Raw genomic sequence first — 20,768 nt, forward strand, 5'->3', positions numbered from 1 at the left:
CAAGATTCACAGGAACTGCTATGTTAACTAGTTCTTCCAATAAGGTTCAATCTTTCTTGCATCTTCCTCCTGACTTTTCTAGATGTTTAACTCATGCTAATTTGCTTGTGATCTGCTGCCATCACTTTCCCTTTGCTTTTGAAGTAATACATAAACTATTGCATTCTGTTAAAACATTGATCTCCTTCTGGACATTCCTTCCATTTTTACTTTTATTTTTGCACACCTGATGTATGTGGTAGATTGATGTCCTGCTTTTTCTCCAGGAGCTCAAGGCAACTTACATTGGGGGGTCTCCCTCCTTGTAACCCTGATAATTATCATGTGAGATGGGTTGGATTGAGTGGGACTAAAATCATCCAGCAGATTCTATATCTGATGAGTTAGACCAGATTTAGGGAAGTAACTTAAGTTCAGATAAATAAAAGCTATCAGCCAAATTAGAAAGCTGCTATTGAAAGATGTGGTTATGTGTTGATATGCTAGATTTTAAAGACAGAAGACAGTTGAGGATCAAATTCACATTGTGACTTGCAGTAGGCACACCAGGGGGGAAGAATAGAAAGATCAAAGTAGGAAATTTGTCTGAAAGGTACAAACCAAATAGCACATTCATGCTCCTTTTCAGATCCTGAATTGTTCTGTTGTTGCTGCTGTTGAAAAACATATTCCATGGAATGTATTGGTCTTGGTGATCAAGGTCCCAAAAGATAAATTTCATAACCTGAATAAATTTTAGTGCTCGGAATCAGTAAAGCAATATTTTCATATACCTAAGTAAGACTTGGGTCTCTGCAAGAAATGTTGAGAGAAATGCTGCAATCAGTTTATTAGAGGATATGGACTAACCCTTCCCTTCATTATTCTGCAAAGTAGGGTCCAGGCAATGACATGGGGGAAAGAGGGGGAAAGGAATGATGAAAACATCATTGGGACATTGGCTTCACCCATTTTGTACATGTGTCCTGTATGCAACGATAACAGGGATAGAGTTTACAGTGCAAAACCACAATGCTTTTTGGTGGTTGTAGTCCTGGCCTCTGCCCAAATCTTATCCCATTAGCAATATCATATCTACTTTCTGTGAGATGGGACAAACTGATATTCAAGGATTAGGAAGAAGATGTATAATGAAAGAACAGGTGTGTGTGTGTGTGTGTGTGCGTGCGTGTGTGTGTGTGTATTCAAACAGACTTATTCTAAAAAGAATAAGGGTGAACAAGTGGGGACAAAGGCAACCAGATTCAACAATGATCCATCTCTGAAAAAAGGTTAGTATAAAAGCTGTAACTCTGGAAAGAGTCTGTCTAGTCTAGACCAGTGTTTCTCAACCTCAGCAACTTTAAAATGGGTTGAGAAATACTGGTCTAGACTAAACAACCACATTTTTACCAATGTTACCTAAGAAACACTTATTACTAGAGAGCCACAACAAGATGATCCTTACCTAAGCACCCAAAACTGGACATTCTGATTAGGAATTCTCTAAGTTTAAGTTCACACAGCTGGAAGACACCCCAAACAGATGAAATTATAGATGTAAATACATGAGTGCTGTGTTTGTTCCCAATGTAGTATTTTTCTACTGTTACTTTTGTACTACAGTTTCTTTAACCTGATAGCTGCCCAGAATTATTCTTCAAGTGGGGAGTCGTATAAATCGAATAAGTGCCTGAATACACCTTCATTCAGCCTCAAGCACAGAGTCAAGTTTTCAAGGCCTACGAAAGGCTAGCAGGGATCAGGGCAATCTAATCTGAGGGAATATGTTGCAACAGGCAGATGCCATCACAGAAAAGGCTACCCTTCTGCACCTTGCTAGCCATCACTACCTATACCCAGAGCACACTCTTCCTAACAGCAAACTATTTCCATATTCCTGTCAAGAAACTGTCAGTCCCACTTAGCACATCCTCCTGGAATACTGACTGGATTCACAAATCATGCGAAGCCACAGTATAACTCACTTAATTTTGTTGTAACTTGATAGGTAGTACATCCAGGTTGATTGGTTTGTGGGGCAGAGATGTTTGTACCTAAGCCATAGTAGAGTGAGAGAACTATGTGTGAATTAGGCTCAACACACCATCATTAAATCATATTATAGTTTAATGCAATCACTCAACCAGTGAACCTTTTCTTGTTCCCAGACAAATTATAGGAAGCAGAAATACAGAGGCATTAGGTAGAATGCTAGGGAAACATATTACCTTTCAACTATGCCTGACAATTATTCTCACTATTGCATTCTTCTGTCGCAAATATCTCCCATTCTCAGATATCTCTTAGTTATCTGACTCCATTCAATTAAAATCAGAAAAGTCCTATTATGAATTGCAGACATTCATCTGGAATCCAGCCATACTGTATTTGCCTCAAGTGATCTTAAAAGCTGCTTCTACTCCATTTAATGTATAAAATGGCAAAGATATATAGATCTACCCAACTTGGTTGACATAAAACTAATATAGCATTGGGATTAAAGTGCTCAATTAAAACTAAGAAGACCCAGATTCAACACACTGGGTGAATTGAGGCCAGTTGCTGTTATGGGAATAATTAAGGGAGGAAATGGTTTGTATACTGCCTTGAGCTTCTGGAAGAAAGGCAAGATATGTATCTGGCAAATTAAAGGAATAATGAAGGCCTTCCTTAAAGAATAAAGGTAAAAAAATGAAAATTGAGGAAGATGTGATCTTCCAAAATGTTTTGATTTCAACTCCCATCAATCTGCCTCTCCCCAACATGGTATTTGCAGCCCAACATCTGGAGAAGTCCCACCCTCCCCTTTGATGTGCTGTGCAAATGCCAAGAATTATTACCAAATTTAGGACACATGCACAGTAAAGTCAGGAATAAAAAATATACCCTTTGTCCTTGGACTTGGCAGAATTATTTAAAGATTGCATGGCAGCACCAGATATTTTTCTCTCAGAAATATAATCAATATTTTACATACACAAGAGACACATGATTGGTTTTATTTGCTTTTTTTATTACGCTAACAAAACGGAATAATCTTCAATGAAACATAGGCATATCCAATCTCACTAACATGTCATTAATATTCATCTTATAAAGATGATCTCAGCAGTGACTAAAGGATATTTGATGCACATTTATCACTTGTCATTTCCTCCCCAATTTTACAGTTCCCCAAAGATCATTTGGTGTAATGTTATCCTCTACACATGTGAATAATGATAAAGCTATCATGATCTATCAGCGGTGGCTCAGTGGGTTAGGACACTGAGCTTGTCAATCAGAAGGTCGGCAGTTTGGCGGGTCGAATCCCGAGTGCTGCGTAACAGAGTGAGCGCCTGTTACTCATCCCAGCTTCTGCCAACCTAGCAGTTCGAAAGCACATAAAAATGCAAGTAGAAAAATAGGGACCACTACGTGGGAAGGTAACAGCGTTCTGTGTGCCTTTGGCATCTAGTCATGCCGGCCACATGACCACGGAGACGTCCTCGGACAAGCGCTGGCTCTTCAGCTTTGAAATGGGGGAAAACTATTTATCCACCAAACTCCCCCCACAATTAAAATGTTCAAAATGTATTTTGATGTTAATACAGATATATATATCAGTTTTCCTTTTTATGTTATTTATTTCTCTTTATATAGCTGCTACAGTTAATCCTTGCCTTACCACAACAATTGAGCCCACAATTTCTGTTGCTAAGAGAGGCATTTGTTAAGTGAATTTTGTCCCATTTTACAACCTTTCTCACCATGGCTGTTAAGTGAATCACTGCAGGTTTTAAGTTAGTAACAATGTTGTTAAGCGAATCTGGCTTGCCCATTGACTTTTGCTTGTCACAAGGTCACAAAAGGTGATCCTGACCCTACCATCATAAACATGAGCAGTTGCCAAGCATCCAAATTTTGATCACATGACCATGGGGATGCTGCAATGGTCATAAGTGTGAAAAATGGTCATAAGTCTTTTTTTCAATGCCATAGTAGTTCTGAACAGTCACTAAATGAACAGTTGTAAGTAGAGGATTATCTGTACTTTGCACACAACGCAGGGGGGCAAACATCATTAATAAACAATAAATCCATGCAAACAACACAGACAACAAATAATACAAACGAAGCATGAAAACCTAAAGACATAAAGGTCCAGGAAAAATTCACCTATAGGATCATGCCACCCCCTAACCCTGTGCCTGGAGAAAGAATCAGGTCTTTAATGCTTTCTGAAAGGCTAGCAAGGTCAGGGCCATCCTATCCCAGGTCCTCCATTCTGGGGGATAAGTGACAGAGAAGGCAGATCTCTTGGGTCCCACCAGATGACATTGCCTGCCCAGTTGAACTTGGACTATGCCCTTTCATTCAGATAATATTGGACAAAAATAACTGGAAGTATACAGTTCTGCAAGTAACCCAACTGTACAGGATGAAGGACTTTGTAGGAGAGAAGCCATAGTTTGAACTGTACCTGGAAGTTCACTAGTAACTAACACAGTTTGTAAAATAGAGATATTACATGGGCATATTGAAGTATGACCGTAACTATCTGCTCCCACTGCATTATGAATCATCTGTAACTTCCAAGTGATCATCAAGAGCAGCCCCATGAAGACCATATTGCAGTAATCCAATCAAGAAGCAAGCAAGAGACTGTAATCAGGGCTTCCCAATCTAAAAATGGGCATAGTTACTGCACAAGCTGAAGCATCCTCCAAGCCACAGCTCTTGAATCTTCAAGAAGGAGCCCTGAATCTATTATTATTCCCCAGATTTATTTGGAGCAGTGGGATCTTTTTAGAACCAAACATGAAAAGCCTCCAGATCCAATCGGTCCCAAGATCCACAGCCACTCAGTCTTAGGAGGGCTGAGTCTGAGCCTGTATCCCCCTCATCCCTCCAGATACTGAGGCAGAATTTGGAAGCAGCCAGGGTTAAAGCTGCAACAGGAATGCATTTTTGTTCCTGCTTTCTAAGCAGAGAGGGAGGCCAAGAGTTTGAAAATCCTGCCTTAAGGGAAGTCATCATGAAAGAACTGCTCCCCTAAATCTTTTCCAGCTAGCAGGTGTGGGAAGCTAAAAGGTGTGGGATGGCTGCAGGGTGGTAGAAACAGACTCAAAAATACCCAAAAGAGATATTTGAAAGAACGCATCAGACACAGGTTACAAAAGCAGAAGCTTATTTCAAAGGAGGAGAAAACTTTGTGGAAATCCCAAGGCAAATTTGGCAGACTCGAGCTTTTTTTTAGATATAAACAAATGGACTGATTCCAAATCTGAGCCTTGAGAGACCTGTATTCATTTGCTGGTGTAATTTTCTTAATTGAATAGTGTGTTGCTTTGCCAGTTAGGATAAAGAAATTCATCCGCACCATGAGCAACATTACAAGTTTTAACTTGAACAAACCTTTTGCAGAAATGAGTCAAAGAAGCTATGATTAAAGAAATCCAGAAAAAGAATAAGAATTGACATGATAGGGCTTTTTTTGTCATAGAACGCTCAGAACGGAGTTCCGGCACCTTTTTTGGATGGAACCTTGTAGGGTAGGCAATGCAGATTGTATGACATGTGTGAGTTCCGGCACCTTTTTCTTTTACAAAAAAAGCACTGATCGTATTTAATGGGCTGCCACACAGAAAATGGAGTAATTTTGTTTTCTGCTTTTCCAGATCAGATTGTCTGTGATCACAAGTGGTTCAGCAGCAGGATGTTGTCTCTCTGAATCAGGTGGAATCTACATCTTTACAACTGCCAGCACAGCTCAGATGGTTATCAGTACCAGGAGATTCACTATAGTGACAGGTGTTAGATTAAGTCAACTTTCCAGTCGCTTTCATTTTGGGGCTTCAAATAGTGTTAGCCATTTGATGAGAACACCAGTAAGACAATCTCGAAATTCCAAATGTATGATTGGCTCAAGCATTGGGTTAAGCTGCTAGTTGAGCTGGGAGACTGGTCTGGAACTGGGGGGGGGGTTTAGTCTATTTTTATTTATTGAAATAAATGCATAATAGAAAGACAAGGATAGAAACAAAGCTAGAAAGCTAGAAAGAGCTAGCTTATGTCTGCTAAATCAGAAATCAACGTACACACTGCTGATGTTAAATCTATATTTCATAAGTATACATATTCACTTTTTGGCACTTCAGTTTAATTAACCATAATAAAAATGCATATATTTTTTAATTCAGCAATTTTCAAAAGAACAGGGGAAGACAATGAGAAAGATAATCAAGCAACGAATCACCGAACACCTAGAGGCAAACTAAGTCATAATCAAAAGCCAACTTGGGTTTGTCAAAAACAGTTCATGCTGGACAAATTTTATTGCATTCTTTGACAAAGTGACAAAATTAGTGGACCAGAGAATGCTGTGGATATAATTTATTAGGACTTCAGTAAGTCACTTGATAAAGTAGACCACAACCTGCTACTTGATAAGATAGAAAAATATGGGTTAGACAGCATCACCATCAGATATATTTGCCACTGGCTGACCAACCGCACTCAACATGTAAACCTCAATGGAACTACATCTACATGGAGGGGAGTATGCAGTGGGATACCCAAAGGCTCTGTTTTAGAATATCTAACAAAATGAAATTCAGTGGTACTATATTTAGGCAAGAAAAACCAAATGCACAGGTACATATAGTGTAAGTGGTACCTGGCTCAATATGAATAACTGTGAGAGGGAACTTGCACTCCTAGTCACTTAAATATTAGTCAGCAGTGTGCTGCAGCTGCCAAAGAAGCCAACACAGTGCTAGGCTGCATTAACAGAGGGATAGAATCAAGATTACATGAAATGTTAATACCACTTCATAACGCCTTGGTAAGACCACACATGGAAAACTGCATCCAGTTTAGGTCGCCATGCTGTAAAAAAGATGTTGAGACTCTAAAAAGAGTGCAGAGAAGAACAACAAAGATTATTAGGGGACTGGATGCTAAAATGTATAAAGAACAGTTGCTGGAATTGGGTATGTCTAGTTTAATGAAAAGAAGGCCAAGGGGTGACATGATAGTAGTGTTCCAATATCTCAGGGGTTGCCACAAAGAAGAGGGCATCAAGCTATTCTCCAAAGCACCTTAGGGCAGGGCAAGAAGCAACGGATGGAAACTAATCAAGGAGAGAAGCAACCTAGAACTAAGGAGAAATTTCCTGACAGAGAAAACAATTACTCAGTGGAACAACTTGCCTCCAGAAGTTGTGAATGCTCCAACACTGGAAGTTTTAAAGAAAAATTTGGACAACCATTTGTCTGAAATGGTAGGGTTTCCTGCTTGAGAAGGGGATTGAACTAGAAGACCTCCAAGGTCCCTTCCAACTCTGATATTCTGTCAACAATAGACAACTTACTTTTCAGACAGGCAATTGTTTGCGTTTTGCTAACCCTTGATTCTGTGTTAGAGACAAAGAACATTGCCTACATACCATTCTTTAGATCAATGCTACAATCAATAAAGTCTGTGGAATATACCAGTAGGTCAGAAGCAGAAATACAAGAGGATGAGAAAATAAAAGAAAACATTCTTCTGAGATAGAAAAGCATTGCTTCAGGTAACAGATGCATTTTCAATTTTAACCAAACCATGCCTATAATACTATGAATATGAAACTGTATGGTTTACAGAAGTGAATTTAGCCACACTGTAAGGCACTCAGAAGCTAATACCAAATAGGCCATACAGGATTCCTTATCAAGATGCCTGCAATCAAACAATTAGTACACCATCTCTGAGAAAGTGTCACTAGAGCTAATTAGCACCAGTCCTAGCTAATTACTACATTGTTCCAAAAGGGAGTTCACCAAAATAGAAATTTTGCATTTTAGTAGTCACAAAGCAGCAGAGTTGATTTTGCAGAATGCTAAAATGGGACAGTTCAAATATCAGAGAATGTTGCTTATATGAGCCACAAAACAGGGTGGCTAAGATTGCAGAGCTAGCAACCTGAGCCACCAGGTCCTCTGTGGCTTCCTGAACACCTTTTTGCAATTACCAGATACTCAGCAAACCACAAATGTCTAAAATTAGGGGTGTAGCTCCCCCATGTTGAAGTAAATAACACACCAAACTAGCAGAAAATACTCTAATGTAAGCATAACATACTTACCCACATAAACGTGGTAAGACACTCAGCCCTTATATAAAGTGCAACGCAAAGGAGGAAAGGATTCATGCATGCACCAAGATATTTTTTTTAAAAAAAAAGTCATTAAATAAAACTTTTTCTCAAATCTAAATCTGCCAAAATTCCCTCTTTGGTCCTCTATTTTATTTTGTCACTGAAAAGAAATAATTTATATTAGTGGAGCAGACTAAGCATGATGTTCCTCCTGATCAATTATAGACTTCCCACTAGGTGACTCCATAAAGCTAAACTAACCAGATCTTTTACTTGGCCCAGCAGATTTTCTTGATTTCTTAACTAGCATATATGTCAGAATAGACAGAGGTTATCATCCATGTTAACAGAATAACAGAGTTGGAAGGGACCTTGGAGGTCTTCTAGTCCAACCTCCTGTTCAGGCAGGAAGCCCTATACCACTTCAGACAAACAGTTGTTCAACCTCTTCTTAAAAACCTCCAGTGTTGGAGCACCCACAACTTCTGGAGGCAGCTTGTTCCACTGATTAATTGTTCCCACTGTCAGGAAATTTCTCCTTAGTTCCAGGTTGCTTCTCTCCTTGATTAGTTTCCATCCATTGCTTGTCATCCTGCCTCCTCTTCTTTGGGGCAACCCCTGAGATATTGGAACACTGCTATCATGTCACCCTTAGTCCTTCTTTTCATTAAACTAGACATAACCAATGTCATGTTAAATTACCCTAGAATGTAAATTATCCTAGGTTTGTCTTATCCAGTTATACTTTAAAGGTGGAAACTCCTGTGATAGGAAGCAGCAGCATGTGATCCATATACATCAGAAGGCATTCCAATATCGTAGTACTGAATAAGGGATCCCACTCTCTTGTTCGTTCAACATTAAACATATTGTTTCAGTGTCAAAAAGATATTGCATTAATTCTTAGCAAGACAGGGAAACAGTGTGTGTTTTAAAAGTCTGTGGCATCCAAATGATACTGCTAACATTCAAAGGATTTCTTTAATCTGACTGTCTAACTGGAGATACTTATACAGCAACCATGAGATGGATGCGTGAGGGAGACCAACTAGGCCAGAACACACTAACACATTCATGACATTTCAATCAAAATCATGTATGGTAGACCCACTATTTAAAATATAGATCTCCAAGATACCACACAGGGGTGGGGTGGGGTTGTACAGTATATATTTTACAAACAGAAAACAGATACAGTCCCTAGTTTGGTTAAAGATTCAGGAAACAGGTGGTGAGGAAGTTGACAGCTTTAGATCTTGGAGAATCTCTTCTAGTTAGAATAGGCAAAGTTTGGTAAATAAACAAACCAATTCATTATTTGTCCTGCTGCAAAAGACACCACCAAGAAGAGACATGGAATTAGCATTTTTATTCCCAGTATATGAAAGAGTTCTCTAAGTACATTTTAACATACGGACAGTGACTCCAGTTTCAGGTCTCTCTTTAAATGTATGAGATTTTCACTTGAATATAGATGCAGAAAAGTTTTGCTGAGACATATTACACAAGTAAGAAACTGATTATTCTTCCATCAATGTACCCATTATACAGTATCTAGGAAAGCATTCATATAGACCAGTGTTTCTTAATTTTTTTTTTCTTTCAGGACCCCTTCCCACTTTTAAAATTACAGAGTATCCCCAAAGAACTTTTTTATATGGGCTATATTTATCAAAGGTTATCATATCAAAAATTAAAATTGCCATATCTGCTGAAGCTATCATCTATCGCGATTGTTTGATCCATGGTGGAGAAAAGTCATGGTGGAAGGTTAACTCAGCCTTCCATTCTTCTGAGGTCGGTAAGATTGTTGAGGCCAATATGCTGACTCTGTAAAACTGTTTAGAGAGGGTTGTAAAACACTGTAAGTGGTATATAAATCTAAGTGCTATTGCTATTGCTATTGATGGGGTTTTAATATTCTATTATTTTTCAACAAAGGCTGAGTTCTGATTTTGAGGATCCCTGAGAGGCTGTTGAGGGCTTGTTGCTGTCTTAATTATTACAATCCAGATATAATAAGCCTATAACGTTTGAAAAACAAAAAACATTCTGCTTAACTTCCATTCAAATCAAGTTTCTACACCACATTGCTCAAATAATATATCTGCATATGCAAATATCCTCTTCAACCGCCCCTGTTATACTTATCTACCCCTTATTTTTTCTAACCTGGCCTTTATCAATCTAGTATGTCCAGACTTATTGTTGTTTAATAGAAGATTCATAAAGGCTGGCTCTTATCATTCCACTCTACACAGGTACAGACATAGAGAAAATGGCATCATCAATCAGATGCAGACAAAAAGGAGTCTTAGCCAATCAAGAAAGTACCACTGAAAGAAGAAGGAAATACAGCTAGGATAGACAAGCAAAGAGTAAGAAAGAATTTAAATGAATGCAGGTCTCTGGGACGAGATTACATTCTAAAATACTGAAGATATTAGTGGAGATGGTAGCAGAACCACTTTTAATAAAGTTTGAGAATTCCTGGAGGACTAAAAAATTTGGAGAGAGCCAATGTCATTCCATCTTAAAAAGGAAGGTTGGAGTGGGGGGGGAATAAGGATCTGCAAAACTACAGGTCTATCAGCTTGACATAATATGGTGGGCAATGTCTTTGAATAGATTATTGAGGATCATGTTTGTGAGCACTTGGACAAACATGCTACAGTTAAAAGAAACCAGCATGGGTTTATTGCAGGGGTGTCAAACTCAATTTCATTGAGGGCCGCATCAGCATTGCGGTTGCCCTCAGGGGCCCAGATGGGTATGGCCTGGGTGGGCGTGGCCTACTGGGTGGGCGTGGCTAGCTCTACATTGTTCGCATCAAGGGTGCCTATGGGGGCCTGGGCAGCAGTGGGACAGATCTGAGGGTCTCTGGCAGAAGGAGGGTCTCTGGGCCAGGGCCAAGGCAGTGGGGGCCGTTCCCTCACTGTTTCCAGGATGGCTTCGCAGGCCACATGAAACCACTTCACGGGCCAGATCCGGCCCCCGGGCCTTGTGTTTGACATGTCTGGTTTATTGCAAACAAACTGGGCAGATAAATCTGATCTCCTTAAAACAATTACTAGCTTAACAGATTGAAAAATGCCAAGATGTTGCGTACCTGGATCTCATCAAAGCTTTCAACAAGCCCTCTTGATATAGTATTCTCCTTAATAAAATAGTAAAATTTTGCCAGATTATGCTACTTTAAAATGGACTCATAACTGGCAGAGTTCTTCTAATAGCTCCATAGGGAAATATCAAGTGAAGAGCCACACAATTCTGGGCTCCGGGTTATTCAACAATTCTGTCAGTGACTTGAACAAGGAATTAAGAAGATACTACAGTTGGCAGATGATACTGCTCGTTAGCAGCCAAAATCATCCGGCTATTGCTGGAAAGAAAATACTGTATGATAAGCAGTGCAAAAGGCAATTCTTATGTTCAGTTAAGGATTAATGTGTTATGAAAATTTATAAATGCACTTGTAAATTAAGAGAAAAAAATATTACATATATAGTATTTGAGTCTAAGTAGGAATGTGTAAAAAGCAAGGTCTATGCAGCAAACATACACAGCTTGGAAGTACTATTAGATTATATGAAAGTTCTAACCACATAAATTAAATGCAGAGACAGAATAAAAAGAGCCCTCTCATTTCCTCTGCCCAACCATCCAGTCAATACAGATAATGCTATGACAAAAAGGATACATTGAGTAATTGTACAACAGTAAAAACCAAGCATCATCACTCACCACAATTTGATAATTTCATATATTCAGATTAGCTGACAATAGCTGCAATTAGATTCATGTTAAACTGTTATGAGCAACTGCCCAAATGGCAAGGCAAATATATTCTGATGTTTCCATACATATTTCTTTTTAGGATTTAAAAAAAAATACTAAAAATGCCATGTGGAATGAATGTATGGATCTAATCTGAAGGGAAAACTATGTTTCTGAAAATCCTGTTAGCTGACATGACGTGATGTTTGTAAGTAAGAATTTACTCTATTTATATTGTTGGTATGTTATTGTGCCAGGGCAATAATGCAAATACACACAAACACAAAAACTTGAAATCAAACATTGGCAGAGAAATACAGTATTACTGATTTCTAGTAGAGACTATTCAACAGAATCTTGATATAAATGTACTTTTGCTTCTTTTGGACTTCTCTGGAACATTCAATGCCATCAAAAATATCCTTCAGGACTGCCTGTGAAGGGTAGGAATGGGAAGCACCAATTTATGATGTGTCAGCTCTACCTAAAACAGGCAATTCCAACTCCCATGTAGTCATGGGAGATGGTTGCTCCAGTGTAGGATATCACAAAGATTAGCCCTCTCTCCCATGTTATATAACATCTATATGAAGCTGCAGGGTTGAAATGTCATTAGCATGGTCATGACACTCAATTAAGATCAACCCAGACAAGAGATGCTGCAGATGTCTTGAACCAATGACTATGAGGATTTTATATACCAAACTTCTTATGATTCTTCAAATACTGTGGAACTACAGCTTGAATCACTCCTTTCAACTCATCATGTGGTCAGGGATATTGATTACATTACTAAGATTCAGTAAGACCTGAAGAGATACAAGTTTTCCATTCCTAGTATATGGCAGGCAGTGCTACTTTAGTAGCTAGAAACCATTCAAGATCTGTCAAAAGCAAGACAGAGTCACAGAATTCTGCAATAATAATTACGTAGAAATGTGTGTCCTAGACAGAAATACACTAGAAGAATTAATTTTAAAAAATCATGTTAATTATACTAAAATAAGAACAACCATTAAGAATTGTGTGCATATCATCAAAATTATTTTTGCAATCATTCTTTTATTTGTACAGTATTTTTCTTGCCTTTTCCCTTACCTGTTCTTTTCTAAGAGTAATGTAAAGCCTTCAAAACTAAATCTGAGGTTAAGTAAAGGCTGCAACTGGCAGCTTTATTTAACCTTGAGGTAATTATGATTTGACATACAGTATTTGGTAACCAACGAGTTCTTGTGTTGCAAGGGAACAACCCTTCATTTTTTTTCAACAGAGCCTCTAATTGTGTCCTACATTCATTCCAACCTTGTCATTTCATGTAATTTTAGCATTCTGGCCAGCTTTCAATGCCACTCTTTGCAAAGGACATGATCTAGGATTGAAATTTAAGCACAAAGGACCTGATCTAACCATTAAATGCTGGGTTCAGTTAAAGAGATCTGATATTTCCAAAATGAACAGCCTAATGTGACAGGCTTTTCCATTTCTGCTTGTTCCTCTCATTGGCTGACAGCACTAGAGAGACTGGAAGGGCCAGTGAGAGTATTCAGTTTGCTTCCTATTGGGCTACCAAATCATCTAGCACAGACATGTCAAACACAAGTCCCGGGGGCCGGATGCGGCCCGCGAAGTGGTTTCATGTGGCCCGCGAAACCATCCTGGAAACAGGGAGGGAACGGCCCCCACTGCCATGGCCCTGGCCCAGAGACCCTCCTCCTGCTAGACACCCTCAGATCTGTCCCACTCCTGCCCAGGCCCCCATAGGCACCCTTGATGTGAACGATGTAGAGCTGGCCATGCCCACCCAGTAGGCCATACGCACTCTAGCCACACCTGCCCAGTAGGCCACACCCACCCAGGCCCTACCCACCCGGCCCCTTGAGGGCAACCGCAATGCTGATGCGGCCCTCAATGAAATTGAGTTTGACACCCCTGATCTAGCACTTGCCAGCTCAAGAAGCTACAGACTGCTCTTGATTTCATTTCTGACTTATTTCTCAGGCATGATTTCAGACAATGTGCTATTCAAATCATAGATATAGCCATTGCCTATGCTGATAGGCAAGATGGATCAGAATTAGTTTGCTGTTTATTCATTACTAAGGTGAATTGTGACTTGCTGTGTCACTCCAACATGGGTAAATTGATTATAACTGATAAATGTAAGAACATTTTCACAATCAAATTGAATACACAGGAGACTTTCAGTCAAATATAGAAGGGTATCCTGATAAAAAATCTTATTTATAATTTTATCCTGGGCATATTTATTTATTTAACTACTATGCCACCCATCTCACCTAGGGTTATTACAATCTAAAAAAACAAGATAAGACATTAAAACAATAAAAATTAATACCAAAACTGATTTAAAAATTGGCAAAGATGGGAAAGGAAGGGAGCAAGATACAGACAGGGAGAAGGTGGGGACTTATTTTAATAACCACAGTGAAACTGGTCGTAAAATCAGGTTTGGAATCTTCTCATAAATGGCAATGACTAGATATGCTGACTAGCATATTTATGGCTATGCCCTAGCAATGACTGAAGGATTGCCTAAGAAACAAGCTATTTCAAACGTTCTACAAATCTGAGTGTCATTTCTTCAACTGTCTTGTTTTACTTCATCCATTCCTGCAAAGTCCTTTTCTTCATAATTAGGAAGTTCCATAACATTGTAATTTTATACAAAATCTAAATCAGTTTTGGTGTTAATATTCATTGTTTTAATGTTTTAATGTCTTATCTTTTTATTTATTGTAATCACCCTAGGTGTGATGGGTGGCAAAGAAGTTAAATAAATAACAAATTTGAAGACACATGATTTTGTTGCATATGAATATCTAAAATGTTCCACAGCTATGTTCTACCATGAGTTAGGATCATCAGCAAGCCCCAAAGTTCAACAGTAAGTCACCTACTATTTACATACAAGTGAGATAAAGAGAAAGAAACATGGGTAGTCCACAAAGTATGAAGAAAAGACAATATGTTATTGTAAAGGAGATAAACCCATTGATTGCATTTTAATTTATCTGTTTTTTTAATTTTACAATTATTTTGCACAGGCATCCTTTCAAAAAGGCATAAATATATTAAAACTGGTTACTGTACATTTACTATTTAATTCTATTTTTGTTCATTTATTTATTTCAATCAGCTTCTATATCATGAAAATAGAATTATATAATCCCCATAATATATGTGAAGATAGGGTTCAGGGGTTTTTAAGACATGTAGGCAAATCAAGAACTCCGGGCTGAAATCCCATTACTTAGTCACAGTAATGACTGTGACTAGCTTTCTGGTATGGATATATTTCTCCCTTCTGTATTCCAGGGCAAAGAAAGAGATTCTTTCATGTTGCCAACGCTTAATGACCTGGATAAATTTGGCACAAATTTGAATCAACAACACAAACAACTTCTAAAAGAAGAGCCTGCAATCTTTCTTTCTTTCTTTCTTTCTTTCTTTCTTTCTTTCTTTCTTTCTTTCTTTCTTTCTTTCTTTCTTTCTTTCTTTCTTTCATTTCTTTGCCTGTTTGTGTTAGTGTTGACTCCTGGAGACTGTCTGAACAAGACACTGAAGGTTTCTTGGCAAGATTTCAGAAGTGGTTTGCCATTGCTTTCTTCCTAGGCCTAAAAGTAAGTGGCCCAAGGTCACACAGCTGGCTTTATACCTAAGGCAGGACTAGAACTCATGGTTTCCACTTTCTTGCCTGGTGAAGTAACCCTACCCCAAGCTGGCTCTTATCCATGACCGGGGGTAGATCACTCCAGTGATAGAGGTCATAGCACATATATCATTTGTCAACTTTGTAAGAAAGAGATTGATCAATATCTTTGATCACACATTAGATGAATGGCCTATTGGAATTGAAAAATTACATATAATAAAACCCGTTATCTAAACAAAAATGTAAAATTGAGAACTACATATGTGAATCTGACCATAGTAAATTGTAGAGGTCACAGAGATATGATTTAGATTTTTTTTTACTTACACTTTTTACACTATTTTTCTAATATATGGTCTTACTACCGTTCTGTATTCTATATTCTGATATGGCCCAATGGCCTATCAATAAAGAATCATTATTATTATATAGGGTAAGCATAATTGAACCCAGATGGACTTATTTTTGAGTTTACATCATTCAATTTGGATTGTAAATTACATGGATTTCAAAAAGTAACACAAACTTCACTTTTGTTTTAAGCAATGACCATAATCAGTTGCATGAACCTGTGACTGCTGACTAGTAGACTTTGGATGAAATAGAGGCTCCTACCCAATCACCCCATACTTCTAACCTCCTCTTGCCTAGAGCTCCATCACTCTTTTTATTGAGATTGACTTTGCTTCTACATTGGTCACAGATAGATAACTGTACATTCCATCCTAGCAGTCAACGCTTGTTGTCCAAGAGAATATTTCATGGCTAAACTAATTTTTGACATGTATTTATTTACAACAGTGATTTATGTGACTGCCCAACTCTCAAAATGTGACTTTGGATAGCCAACAAAGGATTAGTAACCAACATGATAAACAATAAAAACAAAATAACACAGCGTAAAATAGCACAAACAAGGGCCAAAAGCAAAATATATTCAAAATCCTATACCCATTTTTCAGATGTACTCATCCACTGTTCCAAGCTGGTGCTTGAGGAATAGCTAAGATTGTAGAGTTTTATGGAAAGCCAGCAGAATTGGGAATATCCAAATCTTGTGGTGTATGCTGTTGTAAAAGAAAGGCATCACGATACAGATGGCATGCCTCTTGGGTCCCATTCGAAGACAGTGTTTCATATAGGGGACCTGAAGGGAAGCACTGTTTTGAATCTCATAAGAGGGGCAAACATAATCAGAGATAGATGGTCCTCCAAATAACCTGATCCTGTGCCATGAAGGGCTGATAACCAGCACCTTGAATTGCCTATAAAGCGAGTGCAGTTTTCAATGTTGTAATATATGCACTACTGCATTCTGCATCAATTGTAGCTTCTGAATGGTCTCTGAGGACATTAACGGTAATACAATACTCCAAGTAGGAAGCAGCCAAAGTATATATGACCACAAGCAGGGATTCCCAATCTAAGAATGGATGCAATTGATACATAAAGGTTTTTCATGCTTGTTTGGTACTCTTGACTCAGTCTTTGACTCCTGGCAACTACATGGACTAGTCCAGTGGTCTTCAAACTTGGCAACTTTAAGACTTGTGGACTTCAACTCCCAGAATTCCTCAGCCAGCTAGGACTGGCTGAGGAATTCTGGGAGTTGAAGTCCATAAGTCCTAAAGTTGCCAAGTTTTGAAGACCACTGGACTAGTCCTTGCAATTTTCTTGGCAAGGTTTCTGAAATGGCTTGCCATTGCCTCCTTCCTAGGGCTGAGAAATACTGAGCAGTCCACGGTCAACCAGCTATCTTTTTGTCTAAGGTGGGAGTAGAACTCCTGGTCTCCCAGTTTCTAGCCTAATGCCTTCACCACTGCACTAAGTTGGCTCTCACATACAAAGATAGGGTTGTGCAAAAATCTTGAGGCCACCCATCTTCAAGACCCTGTGAAAATCTACTACTTTTCATAGTATTTCATTGTGTTCATTCTTTCATGCAAGCCATTACACCTATTTATACTTCTATAAATTATATATTCATTTATCTGTACATTATTTAAGGCTGCAAATATTGAATTTTATTAGACAGTGTTTACTTATAGGGAGACCTGGCAGTAACTCTCAGGTCTGAGGAAAGAATTCATCAAATTCTATGGATAGATCTGGACAGTACCATAATCTTCAATTGTACAGAACATCTGCAGATGTTTTCTAAATAATATTTTTTCTAGAACCTTAGTAATATGGTTTCTTGAGGGAAATGTTATTAGCCATATATTGTTATGGCTACGGGACAATGCCAAAGATACTGCGGATGATCAAAACCACTAGAAAATACTTGCTACCAATATACTCTGTGCAGGACCTAATATGATGATGATGATATATCATTATGTGAAAAATAACAGAGAAAGCTAGCATGATTTGCTTTTTGTTACTTAAGCTCTGCTTGCTCAGTCCAAGTTCATCTAATAGACCACTAGATTTTTTTTCTGACATGAATCTACCTCACTTAATTCTGCTAACAACTTACTTGGATCTCATAAAGTCATTGCAGGAATATAGCAAGTACCCCATCAACATCACTTAGAATAATCAGTATGAGATTTAGCTATCTAGCCAGAAACTGGCTGCTAAGGGATGTTTAAAAAGGAATAGTTTGTCCTGCAGAAGGAGATAAATGGAACCATCCTAATACAGATCACTTACCTATGGGATTAATTTTAAGTAAGATCCTGGACAGAGAGAAGTTACCTATATCCAAACAGTTAGATTGCTTTACTACTTTTCTCAAGAACACTTATGGAACACATGGATCCCCAAACAAAGAATAAAATAGCAGAGCTGGTTGGCAGCCACTGGCAGTTTCCAAGTACTGACAAGTTACTGGGCAGGTTATGTCACAGTTTACAAGCATTGATTCATCACTGCTAATTAGCATTTAGTGAGTGCCAGCTATAAGCCAGATTCTGTAGCAGAGAACCCAGAAGTGACAAAGTCCCTGCCCAAAAGCATTACAAACTGAAGATGACAGGGACAAATGTGATGAAAAAGATTTGGGGGGGGGGGGAAGAACAAGAGTGGGAAGATAATTGGAAACAGAAAGCATAAAATACACCAAGCCACGTTGATTTGGGAAGATTGTCTGTTTCACAACCATTTTCTTTTTCTATTTTAACCAAAATAAAACCACGGCCTTTTTATTTTGTACTGCAGGCAGCAGTATGGGCATCAACAGTTTGGGGCTGTTACTGAAATGAAATGAGTGGCTGAAGTACTTTTTCTGATGGAGGAGACTGTTACCCTTACAAGCATATCCTATAGTAAATATGCCACCTGGGTTTCTTCGTGCAGTTATGCGGTTGGCTGTTTTGCAAAAGGGCTTTTGGGGCTAACTCCTTTGTAAGGCTGACCAACAGTTCCACGATTATTCTGATAAGCAGCCAAGTACAGAAATACCAGGGTAGATTCTCCGATTTTTTAAAAAATACATTGTTTGAATAAGTTCCAACCAGGCGTAGCTTTGTTTTTTCTAAAGTGTTTTTTACATTCCTGCTACAATAGTAGCAGTTCTTACAGCCCAGACCAGCTGCCTATCACTCTTCCAAACCTCCGCGGGGCAGGCTCAAGTCACCCACCGAAATGATTTGGGGCGCCGTGGTCCGGAAGCCTAGACCCCCCCCCCCTGCTGGTTGAGAAATCGTCTGCAACCGGCCGCAGACTCGTTTGGACAAGCCCAGGAAACTCCCCCACCCCCTCAGCCTCTCTTACCAACAAACTCCTCGCTTCATCTAAAAGGCAGCGAGGCGAGATGCCAACCGCCCCCGAAGCGCAAAAAAAAAACCAACCTCTTAAAGAAAGAGGAGGCTGGCTGTGGATTGGGAAGGTAGGTAGGGATTCCCCTTCAAAACTTCAGATCGAAACTACTCCGGTTTGCAATGTGGCTGCTGGCATTTTGTCCTCAGCTATGCACCTAAGAGTGAACACTTCTGTTAAGGGCGGGGGAGGGGGGTCCGTTTCCTTTGCAACAGAGCCACCCCAAATCGTTTCCCCACCCCCTCTTCCTTTCTGCCTCCGAGAGGCGGCTGCTGCTCCTGACTCACCCCAAAGTGCTGATGAAGCCATTGACCGACCCTTCGGCGTACAAGGAGACGATGTCCCCGATGTGCAGAAAGCTGGACATTTCATTCATGATCCCGGCGGCTTGACCCGAGGCTTTTTCCTCCTTGCTTTTCCTTCACTTCCCACTGAAGCGCTTCACCATGTGCCCGGCGGGGCACCAGGAACGACTAATCCACAGGCTCCCTCCACTCGAGGCATTTGGCAAGATCTCTCCCGCCAGCTTACACGTGGGTTGCCCTTAGCCAGGTCGCGTTTAAGCTCGCTCAACAGGAGCGAAGAGACGGGATTGGAACAGAGCGAGCGCTGGGCACTTGGGGGCAGGGAGGGAGGGGGGAGCTGACGGATGGACCAGAGATTTGCATGAGTTCCCCCTGACACTCTCGTGCCTACGGCTTACTACCTGCAGCCAATAGAAACCGATCAGGAAGTCCGGATGAAATATTCAATGCAAATTGGGATGGCAAAGGACGCCGATAGAAGCCACACCCCTGCTAGCTCCGCCTCCTGCCCACCGTAGAAACTTTTCCAGCCTCGGAAATTGCCCGGAGGGAAAAGCTAAGAGGGCGAGAGAGTTTCTCTCTTGAGGCGGGAACGAGAGGAAGAAAAAAAAGGGGGGGTGTTTAATTAATTCTGTCGTTCTTCTCCTTCCCTCCTTTCGCTCAAACCGTTGGTAAAGTCCCAAACTAAAACAAACTACGTTAGCCCTTCCCGGAACTGCACGCGATTACGCAGGCAAGGCAACGGCGCTGGGTTTTCCAGCACCGAGCAGAAAGCACGCGCGCTCCTTTGACTTCTCCTCTTGGCTTGGGCCGGTATTTGATCTGTATGCCTGGATTCCTTTTGCTCTTTCTTTGCCTTCTGCTCAGCATCCCGACCGAAACACGCTTTCATTCGCGCAGCGCGCACGACACCGGTTATTTCTGCCCAGCTTTTAATTTTAGAGGGAGGACAGGAGGGAATTTGATCGATGCCTTTCGTGTGGCTTAAGAAATCGGAAGAGCGCTGAACTTTTGTTTTTTGCACCTTTCCCCCCCCCTTTTTTTTTTTTTGTCTAGTCTCCCTTAGTGGGTGTTGCAGCGCCTGCCTTCCTGTGGAGGCAGGCGCTGCAACTCGCCCTCCGGCGACTCAGTTGAGGCGGAAAGACAC

The 20,768-nt window shown here is 39.9% G+C and overlaps 1 protein-coding gene across 1 annotated transcript in view; it reads right to left on the bottom strand.

Annotated features, from left to right (window-relative positions):
• The window catches only part of ITPR3 (inositol 1,4,5-trisphosphate receptor type 3), a 116,381-nt gene extending 96,497 nt beyond the window's left edge, over positions 1-19,884 (bottom strand). Inside the window, exon 1 of the mRNA XM_081324928.1 lies at positions 19,604-19,884. Within this exon, the coding sequence (XP_081181054.1) occupies positions 19,604-19,692 (89 nt within the window). The 5' untranslated portion in view covers positions 19,693-19,884. The remainder of the gene's footprint in view (positions 1-19,603) is intronic.
• Positions 19,885-20,768: the final 884 nt, after the last annotated feature.

The sequence above is a fragment of the Vipera berus genome (assembly GCF_964194415.1).
Source record: "Vipera berus genome assembly, chromosome: 3".
NCBI classification, from domain to species: Eukaryota; Metazoa; Chordata; class Lepidosauria; order Squamata; family Viperidae; genus Vipera; species Vipera berus.